General features: G+C 49.3%; 1 protein-coding gene across 1 annotated transcript in view; it reads left to right on the top strand.

Annotated features, from left to right (window-relative positions):
* The window catches only part of GABBR2 (gamma-aminobutyric acid type B receptor subunit 2), a 335,814-nt gene extending 318,615 nt beyond the window's left edge, over positions 1-17,199 (top strand). The window contains exons 15-19 of the mRNA XM_081067695.1: positions 3,601-3,825; positions 6,030-6,212; positions 9,606-9,735; positions 11,729-11,846; positions 14,551-17,199. Of these exons, the coding sequence (XP_080923821.1) occupies positions 3,601-3,825; positions 6,030-6,212; positions 9,606-9,735; positions 11,729-11,846; positions 14,551-14,716 (822 nt within the window). The 3' untranslated portion in view covers positions 14,717-17,199. The remainder of the gene's footprint in view (positions 1-3,600; positions 3,826-6,029; positions 6,213-9,605; positions 9,736-11,728; positions 11,847-14,550) is intronic.
* Positions 17,200-19,048: the final 1,849 nt, after the last annotated feature.

Here is a 19,048-nt window from a genome sequence, read left to right as displayed (position 1 = left end):
CCATAGAGGTCAGTTGAGGACTACTGGGCGGCTGTTTAGGCCCCACGGGGGAATGACCCTGGAGGTGTCCAGAGGAGGTGCCCAGAGTGGACATGGGCCTGGACGACTGGCCAGAGGTCTTAGAGAAGGACGCACTCTGGAGACGTGGTCACCAGGGCTGTCAGAGCGGGTGGCACACACCTGCGGGCAGAATCCTCACCAGTGGGCAAAGTCGCCGGAAGGCAGCCCTCAGGTCCATGCGAGGAAGGATTTTGTGTAACAGAGCAGTGTCCACTGATGTGATGGGGGCCCCTGGCAAGGAACGAGCTCCCTGTCACAGGAAGTGGGAAGCATCCCCGACTTGAGTTTCCCCAGCCCTTGTTGAATAAAGACTGTGAAACTAGACTCTTTCCAGGATCCCTCCAGCCTCCGTGTCCTTGATCCTGAGACTCTGTGAAATTAGATTATGTGAATCAGATTGGCTCTTTAAACTGGATTTATCTGGAAGGTTTTAGCCATTCATTATCTTCCCCACTACTTCCAAAGGTGGTCAGAGATGACTGTATCTCTTCTCGTGAAACTAATACCTGCAATCAGATCATGTCAATAAAACTGTATCTGACAGCACACATGCCTTACTCTTTCCAGTGTGTGCAAGGGACTGTCCTCAGCAGTCCTGGCCCTTAGAGTTTACGACTCAAATCCCACCTCCTAGCCCCTGCTGCTCTGGAACCACAGACGCTCAGGACTGGAAAGAGCGTGCACAGCCCTATAAGCCCCCTCTGCGGTGAGCTGTTTCAGCCCCACAGCCCACCCTGCGCACCCCCAACAAGTGTTCACTCACTGCTGCACACCTGCAGTGGTGGGGAGCTCACCCCTTCAAAGCAGCCTGTGCCACCTGTGGCTGGTGTATTAGTTTCTTGTGGCTTCCATAACAAATTATTACCACAGACGGGTTGCTTAAAACAACAGAAATTGCTTCTCACCGTTTTGGAGACCAGAAGTCTGAAATCAAGGCAGGGTCCTGCTCCCTCCTTGGAGAGACTGCCTCCTTGCTTCTCCCAGGCCGTCGGCTCCAGGCATTCCTTTGCTTGTGGCTGCCCCGCTCCAATTTCTACCTCTGTCTTCACAGGGCCTTCTCTTCAAGTCTCTCCTCCTTGTCTCTCTTATAAGGATTCTTGTCATTGATTTAGGGCCCACCTGGGTAATCAATCTCAAGATCCATAATTTTATCTGCCAAGACTCTTTCCAAATAAGGTCATGTTCACTGTTTCCATGGATTAGAATGTAGACCACCATTCAACCCACTACAGATGGGTTGCTTTTCTAGAAAGTTCTCTCATCCTCAGCAGAAATCAGCCTCAATGTAACTTGTGCCCAGGAGCCCTCATTCTATTCCCTGAAGGCCTAAGAACAAGTGATACTCTGTTTCCTCCTGACATTTATCAGAGATTTGCAGCCAACCACCAAGCCCCCAGACCTGCCCACGTTTTATGACTGGTGGAGACTCTCACGATGGTTTGGTGGCCCATTGGTAGTATGGCACAGAGGAGGCACGCAGACCGCTCCTCCCAACCCCCGCCATCAGAGAGCAGGAGTCCTGGCGCCCATCCAGCCCTGCTACTCTCTGCGGTGGGACCCCTGGCAGGTCATTTCGCCTTATCAGCCTCTGCTTGTCCCCTGTAAGATGTGGACATCCACATCCACTGTCTTTGTGGTATTACAGAGGGCTGCGTTTGAGGAACCAGCACAAAGTAGGCTTTCACAGCTATGGGTTTCCTTCCCTCATTTGGTATCTGGTTCCCCATTTTGAAAAGGAATTTTTAAAAAATAAATCAGTCTGCAAGATAACATACTAAGGAAAGAAGAGGAAAACAACTATGATTATATAAAGTGATTCCAATTACAAAATACCTTTTAACTTACTTCTGTACAGGACATTTCCATTTACAAAGTGCTTTCACATCCATCTTGTCATTTCATTTAGGTAGAAATTCTGTGAGATAGGCATTATTATTTTCCCATTTCATAGATATTGAAACTGAGGTCCTGAGAGGTGAAGCGACTTGCCCAGAGTCACACAGCCAGTGGGTAGCAGAGCAGATTCCAGATCCTGTGGCCCTGTGCCCGCCAGAGATGTGCAGCCAACCACCATCCTCAGACTTGCCCACGTTTTATGACTGGTGGAAACTCTCATGATGGTTTGGTGGCCCTTCTACCAACGGCCTTGTGCTGCCAAACGAAATCAAACCTCACAGCACAGGCCCTCAGTGTGATGTTAAATGGTTCATGCAATGTTGGATGCCGCAAGCTGTAGTGGTGAGGTCAGAGGGCAAAGGGGTCTTTGTGGGAAGGCTTTCTAGAAGTGCCAGACCGTCGCCGAAGCTCCTGCACCAGTCAGCAGTCTAGGTCAGCTCTCTGTCCCACCCACCCGCACCACCATTTCTGCCCTGCATCCCATCTGTACTTCCTTCTGCAGCCTGTCCCCCTTCACCCCACCCCACCCCCGCTTAGACCACTTATAAAAGCTAAACTCTCAACACCCTGCTTCAGATCACATTTGACTTCTACCCTATCCAGTTCTGTTTGGAGATGTATTGGTTAAGAGTAGAGGTGCAGGTGAGAGAGAGAGAGAGAGAGAGAGAGAGAGAGAGAGAGAGAGAGAGAGAGAGAGAGAGAGAGAAGGAAGAAAGGAAGGAACGAAAGAAGGGGGGAGGGAGGGAGGGAGGGAGGAAGGAAGGAAGGAAGGAAGGAAGGAAGGAAGGAAGGAAGGAAGGAAGGAAGGAAGGAAGGAAGGAAGGAAGGAAGGAAGGAAGGGAAGAAAACCCAAAAATACAAGTGGTTAAAGAGCTAGTTCATTTCCCTCTCAGGTAAGCAATCTAGAAGAGGTGTGGGGGCTCCCAGCATCTGAGCGCCTTGCAATTTGTGCTCCCCCATCTTCCTCATGCCTCTTTCACATTGTGGTCTAAGATGGCTGCTCATGCTCCAGGCATCCCATTCCGCTCATAGGAGGGAGAAAAGGAACAGCCTTCCCTTTAAAGACACTTCCCAGAACTTGTACACACTGCGTGGCATTTGTCCAGAACCTAGTCATATGGCACACCTAGCATCAAGAACAGCTAGGAGAAGTAGTCTCTATTCTTGGTGACTGTGTGCATTGGGGGTTGGGGGGAAGGGGTGGTAACAGAAGTCCCAGACACAGGGCTCTGGTTTAATAGAAAGAAAAGGCTGGACTGAATGAACTTCTAGAGAAATGGTCCGCTTTTACCCCTCTGTTGCTATGTGGCCTTGGGCAAGCCCCTCCTCTCTCTGCACCTCAATGTTCTCTGTAGAATGAGGGGAGGTGGTTGAGCTCATGTCTGAAGTTGCTTCCCACTATGGCTTCCTGTGAGTCTGTATGTGAACCAGGGGTGGGGCAAAGGAAACACAGCCAGCTGAAACACCCCCAGTCTGTACCCCCAGACTCAACCCAAGGCCATGAGTGGAGGACAGAGGGTGGCAGCCAAAGCCCCAGCCTCCCTCCTCCCGGCGCCCACTTCCTGAGTTCAGTAGCTTCTCAGGGCAGCAAGCCGGTGCCGCCACTTGGTAACGAGCATCTCCCCTTTCTGTTCCCTGCTGCAGTTGTTTGGTTGCTTCTTAGCTTGGGAGACCCGCAATGTCAGCATCCCCGCCCTCAACGACAGCAAGTACATCGGGATGAGCGTGTACAACGTGGGGATCATGTGTATCATCGGGGCTGCCGTCTCCTTCCTGACGCGGGACCAGCCCAACGTGCAGTTCTGCATCGTGGCCCTGGTCATCATCTTCTGCAGCACCATCACCCTCTGCCTGGTGTTCGTGCCAAAGGTGCGGGCTCGGCACCGTGGCCTACGGGCCCCCACCCTCGCCACCCTGGCTTCCAGCCTCAGACTCGCTTGCAGGGGATTGCTCAGTGTCCTCCATGTCCCGAGCTTTAGGCTTCTGGTGCTGTTGTGATGATGGACACAATTCACATCACAGAAAGCTTGCAGAATGCACAAACGTGAAAACCAGGTTTTCCCAAAATCTCACATAGTCCCACCACCCCAAAATAATCACTGTTAATGTTTCGCTTTGGTATTTTTACTGCTAATATTTTTTTTTAATTAGGGAATATTGGGGAACAGTGTGTTTCTCCAGGGCCCATCAGCTCCAAGTCGTTGTCCTTCAATCCAGTTGTGGAGGGCGCAGCTCAGCTCCAAGTCCAGTCGCCCTTTTCAATTTTTAATTGCAGGGGGCTCAGCCCACCATCCCATGTGGGAATTGAACCGGCAACCTTGTTGCTGAGAGCTCGCGCTCTAACCAGCTGAGCCATCCGGCCGCCCCTTTGCTGCTAATATTTTTGATGTGTTCCTTCCAGTGTTTTTCTCATTGTTAGGCAGTGATGCTTCCTCAGATATAGTTGTGATCACAGCGCATCTATTGCTTTGTGATTTGCCCTTTTCACTAAGTTTCTGTGCTTTGTTTTTTCCCATGTTCATAACCAACATTGAGGGAAAGTGCCATATTTACTTGTCCACCTGATCTCTTATTGGTGACCATGACAGTTGTTTCCAGAGTTTTTATATCATGAATAACTTTTCTATAATACATTTTCTTTGATTCCAAGTACTCCCTTAAGAGAGAGTGGCAGGAGTAGTATTAGTGGAGCAAAAGGAATAACCATTTTTAACCGCCACTTACAGTGTCAATTCATCTGAAGAGCTGACCTTCAGGACCACCCTGAGAGGTAGTTTTCAAACATTATCCCAACAACGGGAGGGGCCTTGACCTCTAAGGAGCCCCCCGCAGTTGGCTGGTCTGTGAAAAGGGAAGGCTGACCTCGGTGGGTCTCAAAAGTAAAGAAAGAACAAGAAGCAGACAGAGTTGGGAAGGAGTTATTGGCTCAAGTGGGGGAGTGGCTCCCTAGGAGAAGGGCCAGAGGAAAGATCACTCAGGGTCCTTTGTCCCTACAGGCTGTCCATGGCACCTCCATCCTCCTGGGTCCCCAAGCAGTGCCAGCTCTGCCCTAAATGCCTCTCGTATATGCTCCTTACTTCTCTAGTTGTCAACACCAGCCCAGGTCCAGGCCAATGCCACAACTCCTCTGCCTGCACTCTGATGTTCTCTCCATCCTATAAATGATGCCAGATGAGTCTAAGCCCAGCTCTGATCGTGTCTCTGCTCTATCAACCTCAATAAGTCCTCTTTGCCCTCCTGGATCCAGGATTGAGTCTCTGACACTGGGCTGCCTCTCAGGACCCTTGGGTCTCCTCCAAGCTCCCCAGAGACCGCTGTCCACCATCCAAATGGCCCTTCTGCATAAGCACCCTGAGCCGCAGGCCTCCCTGTGATGGCATATGCCATTTCCTCCCCCTGGGATTCCCTTAGCCTCACCATCCTACCAGACCCTCCACAGAGCTCAGCCCTCATCTCTGGATCATGAAGTCCTGGTGGTCAGGGCCACGGCTCACTCAGCCCCTTCTCTCCAGTACTGAGCCCAGGGTCTGCCTCAAACCAGAGAGGTTTTTCAACTAAATGAATAAGATCAGGATCAAATGACAACCTTTTCTTTAAAATGCCTTTGTCAGTGACAGAGCTAGTCATCAGTCTGTCCCCAACACTCATCAATGGTTCTAACAAGCAGAAACCTTCACTTTTCTCCATTACATTGTCTTCACAACTGTCACCTTCGGGTTTGTTTTCTACATGGCACAAGGCCCAAGGCTGAGTGAGGCTTAGCTCGAGCCAGGCCTGAGGGGCCCCAGATAGGCTCTGCAGGATGGTTGGGATAAAGGTGGCATCAGGGTCAGGAGACCAGATGTCTACTGGCAAGAAAGGAAACCAAGACTCAGGGAGAGGCAGGGGCCTGCCCCAGGTCACACACAAACAAGTGGCAAAGATGAGCCTGAGCCCAGGACTCTGGACTCCCAAGCTGTATCCTTTCTGGGGACCCTCTTGCTCCCAGTGCAGCACCTGCTGGGAGGGACTGGATGGGGAAAAGGAGAGGGGACCCTAGAGTTCTCTTTTCAACCCCACCTTTGTCCTTTCAGCTCATCACTCTGAGAACAAACCCAGACGCAGCAACTCAGAACAGACGATTCCAGTTCACTCAGAATCAGAAGAAAGAAGATTCTAAAACATCCACTTCAGTCACCAGCGTGAACCAAGCAAGCACATCCCGTCTAGAAGGTCTACAGTCCGAAAACCATCGCCTGCGAATGAAGATCACAGAGGTACCTCCCACAGCCCTGCTACCCAGGGCCCTGTCCCCACATTTGAGGCCCTGTGCCCCAGTGCAGGGACTCTCCAAGCTGCTGTTCCCACCACATCTGCTCTAGGACACCTCGACTTCACAGCTGTGCAGTCCCATCTGCTGTCACTAGGGCTGCAAAAACCAATGGAACATGAACAACACAGAAGCCGTTAGTCAGAATCGGGCAGTTTAGTGGCCCACTAGCCTAGGCTCTTGGGGTCCAGCAACGCTTCGATTGAAGACACCCCCAGAAAGAAAGGCATTCTTAGAGATTTGTGAATTCCCAGATTATAGCAGTGAGTTGGACAAAGTCAGTTTTCCACCTCCTATGTGTCTCCTTTACTACTCACACAGAACACTTCACTTCTGACACTCTGGTCACAAAATGTGGTGGGGGGGAGGGGGAGTTGTCCCCACACCAGGCAATTCTCTGTGACACCAGCTGGATGTCCTACAATTTCACTTAATTCCAATAGTATCTATCTGGAGATAGTGTCAGAACTAATGGAGCTTAGTCCCACAAGACTACCCCACCCCACTTCAGATGCCATCAACAAGTAGTAGGTGCCCAGGTTACCGACAACTTCAGTCCAACTTAGCCACTAACCGGAGGTTCCCACAATCCCCTCCTCAGGTTTGATTAGTTTTCTAGAGCAGTTCACAGAATTCAGGGAAACACTTACATTTACCAGTTTATTAAAGGTATGAAAAAGGATACAGATAAACAGCCAGGTGAGGAAATTCATAGGGTAAGGTCTGGGAGGGTCCCAAACACAGGAGCTTCTGTCCCCAAGGAGTTGGGGTGCACACCTTCCCAGAGTGGAGCTTGCCAACCTGGAAGCTCTCTGAACCCTGTACTTCTGGGATTTTTATGGAAGCTTCATCACATAGGCATGACAGGTCATTGAGTCCATTTTCAGCCCTTCTCCCTTCTCAAGAGAATAGGGAATGGGGCTGAAAATTCCCATCCTTCTAATCATGACTCGTTCTTCCTGGTGACCAGCCCTCATCCAGGAGCCCACCCAGAGTCGCCTCATTAGAACTAAAGACACTACTATCACTCAGGAAATGATAAGGTTTCAGGAGCTCTGTGTCAGGAACTGGGGAACAGAGGCCAAAATATATGTTTTATTATTTCACAAGTGCCTTCCTAACCATGTGCCCTACCCCTCAATTCTTCACTCTCCCAACACAACCCAGTAATCACTTACATCTATATGATGTACTGCCAGAGAGGAAAAAGAGAAATGTTTCAGGAGAGAGAGTTTGCTGCAGCAGACGTCACCTTTGTCCTGAAGGTCCCTAACTGGTTCTTGACTACTTTAGAGAGGCCATAACCAGATTCCTTTGTGCCCAAGCCAAACTTCGAATTCTGGATTTATATACCAGGGAGAGGAAACCAATCACCTTCCCTTCTTCACCCCTCCCTTTGGGTCAAGGGTTGTGACTGGGCCCATGGTGCTTGGGCTCTGTGCTTGGGCTCTGTGTTTAATAGATGAGTAGAATAGACAGGAAGGGAACAAAGGAGAGTGTATTGGTCACGATGCTGCCTACGCTGTGAAAAAGAGTCCCCAAAATAAAGTGGCCCAAAGAAAATATACATTTAGTTCTCTCTCACCTAACAGTCCTAAGGAGAGAGGTCCAAATTGGCAGGCAGCTCTGTTCCCCAAGGTCATTGTCGATGAGACGCCTTCACTCTTCTTGTCTGCCACTCCCCAAGGCATCTGTCTTCCTCAGCGGTACAGTGAAAGCTGGGTAGAAGACATGTCCTGTTCTCAATCTCAGGAAGGAAAGAAAGGAAGTCCGTGCAAGCAATTGCCTTTTAAGCAACCGATACAAAAGCGTGCGTTTTGGTTTTGCTCCAGTTACATTGGCAAGAACTTACACATCACACTTAGCCCCTGGGACTCTGGGAAGTGTAGTCCCTAGGTAACAGTCCCAAGAAAGAAGTGAGACGTAGGGTTGCCAGATTGGATATAGGATGCCCAGTTAAATTAGAATTTCAGACAACCAATCGTATTTTTAGCATAAATATGTCCCATACAATATTTGGGATATACTGAAACTGAAAGATTATTCCTTGGTATCTGAAATTCAAATGTGACTGGACCTTCTGTATTTTTATTTACTAGATCTGGCCGCCCCTACTGTGGGGGGCTCACAGTAGTCTGCCCCAAAGGTCCTCTACACAGCGTTAGGATGGGGCAGCCCTCCATGAGCCACCGGAGCTAAGTAGGAAAGGGTGATGATTCTGTTTTCGTATCAGGCCTGTGACTAGCACTTCCTCGTCTCTGTGTCTTGACATTCGGCTTCCACTTGTGCACTCCGGCGATGAAGAGTCCAGTCACTTTAGGAAACTAAAAAATCTAAGCCACTGTCAAAAGCTCTAAAATCCTGTGTTTTTCCTGGAATTGAATCACAATCTGACCTCCTCTTGCTTCCACCCTTTGATCCTAGCCCTGCTGTTTGATTCACACAGAAAAAGGTATCTCTCTCGTCCTCCACATGAAAACTTAAACAATTTACGGCTGTGCTCTTGACGGTGGAACAGCACCTTACAGTTTATAACTTACCCTCGCTTTTATTATAGCAGGATACCCACTAGTCTTCCCAACTACCACCCACTTCCCAACACACACACCTTCCCCCAGCTTCTCAGAGGCTGCACTGCCCAAGTTTTGTATCTGATTCTTATATAATCTGCGGGCAACTGGAACCCATCCTGCCTGACTCCTCTGAAGAAGCCCCGACTGGCCTGGGTCTCCATGATGGTGTGAGTGTCAGAGCTGACCAGCCCTGCAAATCTATCCTCCACCCTCCCCCCAACAAGGGTCCTGCTAGGTATCAATAATAATAATTACAGTAATGTTATTAGAGTAGCAGGTTACTCTTACTATGTGTCAAGCCGGGGGGTAAACTTTGATTGTATTATCTCCTTTAATCTTCACAAGACCCCCATGAGGTAGGTTCTGTTATTATCCCATTCTACAGATGAAGAAACTGAGACTCAGTTCTCACTGGCCAGTAAGGAGCAACCCTGGGTTTGCCCCACGGCCTGTCCAGCTTCAGAGCCTGCACTATGACGCTCTCCCACCCTGCCTCCCTGGGCTTGCTTGGTGGCTCCATCAAGGTTCAAGCCTGCATGGACACCGAATGATGCAGACCCCAGGTCCCTCTCATCACAGCTTCTCCTGAAACAAGAGCTGGCAGGGGCCTTCTGTGTCTCATCCCCAACGTCCAGTGGCCCCTCTTGCTCTCAGGGCCTTGCTGAAGGCAGCCTGGAGCTGCTTCTGGGCTCTCCAGGCCTGACTGCCTGGGCTGGGGCAGGGGCTGGGCCAGGGGCTCAGACTCAGCTGGCGCCTTTGTCTTCCAGCTGGATAAAGACTTGGAAGAGGTAACCATGCAGCTTCAGGACACCCCAGAAAAGACCACCTACATTAAACAGAACCACTACCAAGAGCTCAATGACATCCTCAACTTGGGGAACTTCACCGAGAGCACAGGTATGAGGAGGCGGGGCCCCTGGGCCATGCTAGGCCTGGGTATCAGACAACAGCTATCCACCTTCCATTTTACAGATGAAGAAACTGAGGCTCAGAGAGGGGAGAGGTGGGGCTGGTCTAAAGTCACACAAGCAGAGCTGGAGTATCCGAAACCCACGTCTTCTGGCCACAGTTCAGTGACCTCCTGGAGCCCTCCCTCTGCCTAGAGCTGGGCCTTCTGTCCGGAGTCCCCTGGGCTCCGGTTGCATTCCCAGTGTTTTGACGGGGGGTACACTGTTCTTAACAAATAGGTTACCTGTGCTTCTCCCAACAACTTTTCTCAGTTTCAAATGCACCTCATCAATGTACAGGAAAGGAACGGTTAGTAGGATATGACAGGACACTCAGTCTCCCCAACCACCTGGAAATGCAAGCTGAAGTAACACAAGCCATTGTTTTGCCTACATCTCAGGAAATTTTTAATAGATTACCAGTGTTGGTCAGAGTGTGGAAATGAGCATTCTCCTGCAATGTTCTGGAAGCCAGTCTGGCACTCTCCAAATGTTAGATGTCAAACATCTTAACCTAGCAATTCCACTAGCGGGAGCCTGCCCCTTGGAAATACTCCCGCATGAGCAAAGACATAGAAACATACTTTTCATCACAACATTCTTTTTAGAGGAGAAAAACTGGAATTAACTTAAATGTTCCTCGTTTGGGGTAGTTTCGTTAGTTACGATACAAGCAAACAAGGCACATAATACAGCTATTAAACAGTGAGGTGGTCTATTTGTGCAGAAATGGCAAGACAGTGGAGTCACCAACACATAGCTTAAAAACATGAAAAACATGGCTCTAAATAGACTTCAAAAAGGAGCTGAAACAAGAAGGCCAAGTGTCACCCTGTTCAACCTCAGCTGCGCATGTGCACATCGGGCAACTCAAATTTTTGGATCCTGTCAGTGTGTCAACAAATGCCCACGAAAGCATCACTAGGATTAATTTGGGGATCACAAATAAATTTTGGCAAGTAGGCAAGTTTACAAATACTGAATCTGTGAATAAGGAAGACTGACTGTTCTCCCATGCGTACAAAATGACAGACACGTATTTAAAAGTCACCCACTGCAGGGAAAAAAAAAAGAAAATATTAAAGCCCCCTCCAAACCAAAAAAAATCCAAATCTGTCAGGTGGGGCCAGGTTTCTATATTTTATCTTTCTTTAAATCTCCTCCTGTGGTCTGAAGTACAAGGAGGGTTGAGAGCATGTACATGGCAGTGTTCTGTGGTGACACACTGTTTCTTTGGATGGAGACTTCATGCATACACATGTTAGCATGTAACTAATGCATTATTGCTGGACAAATTAGGATGAGTCCCAACGTTCTGATATTGTAAACGGCACTGATTTGGACATCTTGTATATATATCTTCACACAGATCCTTAATCATTTCCCTAGGATGATTCCCAGAAGTGGCCATGCTGAGTAAAAGATACGCACTTCCTCTAGTGTTTGATCCTTATCAACAGTGTCCCCTCCCAAAGATTATGCCAATTTATATTCCCACCAGAAGTTTACTATTATGATTCTTTTCAATTCTTGACCATCTTGTGGAACATATACCTAGCGGGTTTTTTGTTCTTCTTTGTCACTACGTACCTATGCCCCAGTCAAAAGGGCCTTTAGATTAGAACCTCTCATTTGTAAATTATGCTGCCTGCTATGGGTCCATGTTGTTTCTTTTTTTCTTTTCTTCTTGGAGAAAAGCACCACCATGGCACACCATACACATCCCCGGCATGGCATGACACTTCCATCCCTGGGTGGAGATGTCTCGGCTCCCTGCCTTGGTCCTGGGAGAGCTGCTGCAGAGACCCTGGCTGGGAGAATACCGAGAATGATGGGCTCTTTTGCATTCTCTTTCCCTGGGCAGCATCCTAAAAAGATTGCATTGTTGATTTTTAAATACCAAGTTAATAGAATATGTTGTGATATTGTTGTTTTGCATTCAGATGGGGGAAAGACCATTTTAAAAAATCACCTCGATCAAAATCCCCAGCTACAGTGGAACACAACAGAGCCCTCTCGAACATGCAAAGATCCTATAGAAGATATAAACTCCCCAGAACAGTAAGTACCTTCTCCAAGAATTACTGCCAAAGAGTATGTGACTCCTGCCAACAGTTTACAATTTGCACCATGTTTTCACATGCATGATTTTATTTGACCTCCACAGCAATCCCATGATACAGGACATGTGACAATGCTCATTTTACAGATGAGAAAACTAACATTCAAAAGAGGGAGTTGACTTTGTCAAAGCTCAGCCAGTTGCTAAATGCAGAAGATAGGATTTGAGCTCACCAATACCAAATAGGATTTGAACTCTGTCCAATATCAAATCCCATGTGCTCCACCGTAGCCCACTGCCTTTGTTACATATAAAATTTCGCCTTGCTAAGTGCATGCATTTAAAAATGATTTACTGAGACCTACTATGTGTCAGACACCGCAGTGAAGAAAACAGACAAAATCCTTCCCTTCCTGGAGCTTCCAATCTGTCTAGTAAGACAATAACTTAATTTACAAAGGAAAACACAGTGTGTTCAATGATACATGCTTTGGTGAAAACTAAGGCAGAGAGGGCTAGGGAGTTTAATTTTAAATAGCACAGTCAGAGAAGACTCATTGAGAAGGTGACATCTAAGGAAAGACCTGGACATCTCAGTTTGCTCTGTTTCACTGGCACTTTTTAGTGTTTCCCAGCCCACAGAAGATTAGAAGCAGAGATTAGAAATGTCAGCCCTGCAGGTTGGCTCCTGGGAAGTGACAAGCAGTGAGGAACCAGCACAAACAGCTGGATCACCAACTGCAGTGTCACCTGGTGCCATTTCGTGTTAGAGCTAATAGCCTCTCAACCCAATTCCCTCCCAGGCCTCACCAGCTTACAGTCCAGAACAATTACTGATGGTTACGTGGCATTCGTCAGTGGTTTACCTATCATTTCCCTCCACTAGAGTGTAAGCACCTTGATGGTGAGATATGAGTCCTTGTTGTGTCCTCCGGACTGAACTCGGGTGTCAGCCCTGAGCAGGTTCTTGGCAAGTATCTGTTGAATGAATGAAAAGATAAACAGAGTCCCATCACACAGCAGAATGCCATGCTCTCACAACCATACACAGACGCCTCCCTTGCCCAAGCAGACCTTGCCAGGTGCTCAGACTTTCCCAGGTCAGAGTTTATTCTTCAGCTCCCCTTTTCCTGGACTCTTTGTAAACACCATCTTGCCTTAAGGAATAGATCATAGCTGATGTTACACAGGTTCCACTTTAATTTCAAAATGAGATCTCCAACACTCTCACCTCATGAGCACTGGGGAAGTAGCTCTTGGGAGATGTCCTTCTGGTCAACAGGTTCTCAGGGAGTGGAGGCAGCACTGCGTCTGTCCCCATCCACCTCAGAACTCCATTGGTGCCCTGCACACACTGCAGGGCACACCCTGTTGGAATGAGGCAGCCCCTGGGAATTGACTGGCCTTCCCCACAAAGCTCTGTAGTTTACCAGAAGAAGCCAGAGTCCCACCTTCCCAGTTCTAACTCTGTGTCTGTGAGCAAGTTACACAAACTCTGTACTCTTCCCTCGTCTTGATAATGGGACTAGCAATACTGCTTTTACCCATTGGGTTTTTGTGAAGATCTGGGGTTTTTTTCTCACCTGAGACACAAGAGGCCTAAGAATACAGGAGCCGCAACTTCCCAGCTGCCATGGAAAACTGCACAAAGCGCAGCCAAGCAGAGCAGGGGACGGTGGCCTGGGCGTTAGGCACATTCCTCAAAGCAACCATTCCCACAGTTCAGTGACTTACTGACCTGCGGTCGTAGAAGACTAATGAGAAGGTGAGCGTAGAAGCGTGTGGCAGTGAGAAAGGAGTCAGAAGGCAGCTCCCTTTTCATCTGCTCCTCCATCAGTCATGCAAACCCACGTCCTGGCTCTGGCTTTTCTGGCTGCGTCTCGGGAATTTACCAAGGTCTCTGGGGGCTTAGAGGAGGAAGGGGCTCACTCCCTGAGGGAGTTACACTAAGCAGATGACACTTGAACTGGGATTTGAAGGAAAAGCAGTCCATCAGACCCGGAAGCAGAACAACAGTCCTCCAGACTGGGAAGGCAGTATGTGCACAGGCGGGAAGAGTGGCCATGAGCAGTGTTTCGGGGGAAGCTAGCTGCCAGAGGGTCAGATTTACAGTGAGAAGGAGTAGAAGTTGCAGCTGGAGAATTTGGTGGGAGACAGACCTTAGGGAGCCCTGAGTATCCTGTCCCAGTGTCGAAAAGATAACGCTAGTCACCAAAAAAGCCAAAAGAGCTGGAAGGAACCTATTGGAATTGGCCCAGCCAGAAGGACTCAGGGCCTGGGCAAAGCAGGGGCAGCGGAGCCCATGGAGAACAACAGAGCAGCTAAGAAGCCTTCCAGGGATGGAACCCAAAGCCAAGTCCATGTGGAGGCTTGCAAGAGTAGAGGATGAGAACTGCTGGTGTTTGCAGCAAAGCCCCATTAGAAGGGCAAAGCCTTGTTCTTAGGAATCACCAGAGGCTCGAGAAGCACTCTCCTTGCTCATTGTCTCCCTGTTTGTTCCCAGGGCAGTAGTTGGCACAGGTATGCCTGCATTAAACACCTGCTAGATGGGCGAATGGTTAGATGATAGGATGGACGGATCTTGGAGTCAGAGATAACTGTGCTCCTACCATCAGCCTCTTAGCCAAAGCAATCCAAGGCACTTTCTGGTGAGCAGCCAGGTAGCCCCATTAACTCCTGCCTCTCTTTCTCTCCCCGCCACAGCATCCAGCGCCGGCTGTCCCTACAGCTCCCAATCCTCCACCACGCCTACCTCCCATCCATTGGAGGCGTGGACGCCAGCTGTGTCAGCCCCTGCGTCAGCCCCACCGCCAGCCCCCGTCACAGACATGTGCCACCCTCCTTCCGAGTTATGGTCTCGGGCCTGTAAAGGTGGGAGGCCTGGGGCCAGGTCCTCCCCCATGACAGAACCACATAGAGCAGAGGAGTCTGCTGTAGGAACGCTGTCGGCTGTGACTGCAGAGAAGCTGGGGGCCACAGCTGGCCTTACAGGACTGCTCGAATGGCTCTCAAGTGGACAGGATGGGGGGCACTTGGCACCTGACCTTGCGCCTTATTTGTGAAGTTCTTATTCGTTCACAAAGAAGAGGAATGGAAATAACTTCTTCCTTAATGTCTGAAAAGAGAAGAAACTGGGATATTTGAAACTTTGCAAAAAAAACAATCTTAGACAAGGAGAGAGTCACTAGAAGACTCCAGCTAGAAGTCACTGAACAGCCTTGGGAAGAGGCGAGGGGCTTCTGGAGAAACCATGTCTGCCTCTGCACACACGTCACTGGCCGTGGCCCCCCAGGCCAGCCCTTCTCCCCTCTGGGGAAGCAGGTAGGCAGGGCAGCCAGGCCCCCAGCTGCCAGTCCAGCCAACCCCAGCCTTCCTGGCACAGGGAGCCTGCAGGAAGGGCAGCCAGGCGCAGCTCTGTGGTGGCTGGGTGCCGAGGGCTGGGGTGCAGGAGCAGGCTGATGCGCATGCCTCCTGGTGGGACCTTACTCTCTGATAAATGCCACACATTAACACAATAATACCCGTTCTGGACCGTGGGGATTTAGGGCACGTCACTGCAGACATGCTCTGCAGCTTTCACCGACAGTCGGTCACGCACCCACCATATGGACCATGTCCTTGTGTTCGTATCAGGTGTTCCCGGTAATAAGGGGGGCCACCTGAGCTAATCACGGAATGTCTGTTCCCAGCATACACAAAAAAGAAAGATTGTGCACTTTAACCTCTCTCGTCAGGGCCCAAGGGCTGGCCACGTTGGTTTTTTTGGTTTTCTGTTGTTGTTTTTTTCCCACTGACTTTGTTTCTGACCAAAGTGAATCAGGGGCATCCTTCTAGAAGATATCCCTGTAGTCGTAGGGGAAAGAGTTGCTAGCTGAGGTCTTCCCTCGGCTTCCAGAAGGCAGCCTTCCATCCAGACAAGCCGGTAAGCTCTGCCCCCGGGGGTGACAGGGGTGATCAGTCAGCACACTGATTCTCATGCATAAGATCACTCTTCCCCTTTAATTGAGCCCCATACATAGAGCACCGGTCTGGGAGTCGGACCTGGGTTCAAGTCCTCGCTCCACTGCTGACTTCTCCCTCCATGACCTTGGGTCTCACTAGTGTCCCCTTGAGCCTCAGTTTCCCCCCCTCTAACAAATTGGGGTTGAAATAACACCCATCCTGCCTACCTCACAGGGTCCCTCTGAAAATCCAAACTTGACCTTGTCCAGTAAAGCTTCGTACCAAAAGGTGAAGCGGCCGTGACCCGTGAGGTATCAGGATGACCATGACCTTCAGCCCTCACAGCAGCCAGGGGTGTGGCCGAGAGACGCTCCCAGCACAGCCTCTACCAGGACCAGCCCAGCTGGAGAAAGGCTCCCTATGACTTTTGTGACATTCCTAGACAGGTTCATTCTTTGCTAAAGAAAGGCCTGAGTGACAACGTCCAGGACGTCTGCACAACTGAGCAGCCGCTCACTCCCTAGAGAAACCTAATGGCAGCTTCAACGGGCAGGCAATAATCTCTTCCCAGACCACCGCAGTCAGGAATATACTGCTGCCACCACCAGGCTTTGACAAAAGGGCCCACGGGGAATCTTACCGTCGCCAACATTTCAAAACACCCTACTTCACGTAGCATAGCTTGCCTCTCCCCTCCCCCAAAGAGAGGTTATGGAGGTACTGTAGCTTTTAGGGAAAAAAAAAATGTTAACCCACCACAGGTGAAGTTGAAGTCACTGTCTGTGTAGGCACTAAAAATCGGTGTTGCCACTCACTGTGCATTACCAGTATTTACTTGTTTTCTTGATTTCACCAAAATCAGATTTAATTTAAAGGGCCACATTCATTTTTCAAAGGGAAAGAGACAATTCATTGTACATAATGTATACACACACACAAAAAAAATACCTGTAGAAATATTATTCCAGCATAGCAGGAAAAACAAACGAAACAAAAGTATTGGACCGTCGGAGGTGAGTGTGTGTGTCCGTGACCCATCGTGACTCCTGAACGTGCACAGTCTTCTAGGTTAACCCACAAAATACATTCTCTGTCTTAACAATACTGTAGGTTCACCCATTTTTTAAAATTTCCCTGCGAATAACAAGACCCACAGAAGTGACTCTAGCTATTTAATGGTCTGTTCTTTTATACGCAGCAAACACACCATACATTTCCAAAAAGGCTTCAGCCTGAAGGCGTTTTCCAATGATGTTAGTGCACAAACGCTTTAAATTAGACTGGAACTGCCAGAATCAAATGTAAATGAGGAATTTCTTGTACCCCTGTTGCATGGTATCAATTTTTAATAAATTGTTGCAAATTTGTTTTTATGAATAAAAGAGAAAAAACTCGCCTTTACTGCCTACACTTAAGCCCCAAATGCTGGTCAGATCAAGCCATATTCCTCTGCCCAGAGACTCAGGGGACAGTTGTGGCCTTGCCCGCTCAGCATTTTTCCTTCCTTCAGAAGCAGCCCTCCCCTGCCTTCTGCTGCCAGTATCAGAGCAGCCCTGTCATCACGTGACTCAGCTTCTGGCCATAGGTAATAGATTCAGACCTAAGCTGGGCCAGTACGTTCCTTCCCTAGGATTCCTCTATGCAGAGAAATTTAGTTGGCCACAAAAGAGAAAAATGAAGCCAACACTGGATTCTCAGTGAACCTGACGAGGAACGGGCCTCCTGAATCCTGACCCTGACAGAGCCCTGCTCCCTGCCATCGTTTATGTAGCCCTCCAATGTGATGTAGGATGTGCAAAGATGGGAAACAGTCCAATGTGGAAGAGGAACTTACCCAAGGTCACCTAGTGAGTCGTGGCAAAGGCAGGAACAGAACCAGAAACCCAGTTGGTCTTCCTTCTCTACCTGCCTTAAACTCACAGAAATTCAGAGCTAAGAAGGACGTTGGAGGTCTTGGCCAACCCCTCACTTTACAGGTGGGGAAACTGAGGCCCAGTGACAGGAGCCTGTCAATCAGGCAGTCCTGAGACAGTAAGCATGGAACCTGGCCAGCCTGGCTTTGAGACCCCAGCTCTGTTCTCGTGGGTCTACTTCCTCACACCTGACGGAGAACCACAGATAGAGCAACCATGGCAGGTAGACACTACAACACAGAGACATTTCTCTGTTGCCTCAGGTTCTTGAGACATCTTCGTATTTCCTCACTAAATATGGACTCAACCAATGAAAACATTTGATCTCTCCTCTTAGCAAATCTGAAAGAGAGATTTGCTCTTTCATGACCTTCATCATTAAAGTTCTTCCTGCCTTGCTTGGCCTTGAGGAGCAGGTTTGTGTTACCTGAAATCTAAAGGAAAGGCCTAGAGAGCAGTGTTGCACTTTGTTCTTTTTTTAAAGGGTTCTCTCTGTCTTCCTTTGGCTCTGACTGGCTCATTTCTGAGGTAAAAAGAAAGACTATTTCCCAGCCTCAAAGACAGGCATTCTAGAGTTGAAGCCCTTAGAGAAAGCCTGCCTGGGGGTCTCTTCACCCTGTGCTCTGCTTTGGGGGAGGGTGGGAAGAGGTTTCTGGAAACAGCCAGCCTGGGGCACCAGCCAAAGGCCTAGCCTTCCAGGCGGTTCCCTGTGCTCAGCAGCCTTCTCCCTACAAGGGTCCAGTTCTAAAGGCCTAGAAGCCAGTGACAGGGAGAGGAGGTGGTGCTGGGTTTTTAAAAGCAGACTGGTGGCCACTGGTTATTCTGCCTGGCCAGCGCCATTTCTGCGCCTCCTCTGGAAGCACAGCCCTGCTGAGGAGGGAATCGGACACAGGGATTGGCTGAGGGATAGGCTTATTATCTAAGCCCAGCCAAATCAGAGCTCTTCCCAAGGTTTCCTGTCAGAGTTTTCAGGAGGTTTGAAATCTTGACCTCCACATGGAGAGAAATGAAAAGAGGGAAACTGAGCTCTGGTGACCTCACCTTCACTCCCATGCCTGAAATCCCTGGCAAGTCCCCCAGATTCTGTCATGCCTGATCCAACTTTGCGTGCTCCTGGGTGGGTCTGCCTGGAGATGACAATTCACTGCCTAGTTCCTCCAGACTTCACGCCCAGAATGCCCAAGCCCCCAGTGGGGCATACACTGAGCCTCTGCCCTTTGTCAGGTCTGTCTGGGCACCAGGGTAACCATAGTGAACAGGACACAGGTCTCAAGAAGTTCATGGACTAATGGGGAGACAGACACATAAAGAGCACATGACAATAGCATGTGATAAGCGCCCTAGCT

The sequence above is a fragment of the Rhinolophus hipposideros genome, assembly GCF_964194185.1.
Source record: "Rhinolophus hipposideros genome assembly, chromosome: 11".
Lineage (NCBI taxonomy): Eukaryota > Metazoa > Chordata > Mammalia > Chiroptera > Rhinolophidae > Rhinolophus > Rhinolophus hipposideros.
Note: the sequence above shows the minus strand (reverse complement) of the source record. Positions and strands in the feature narration are given on the sequence as shown.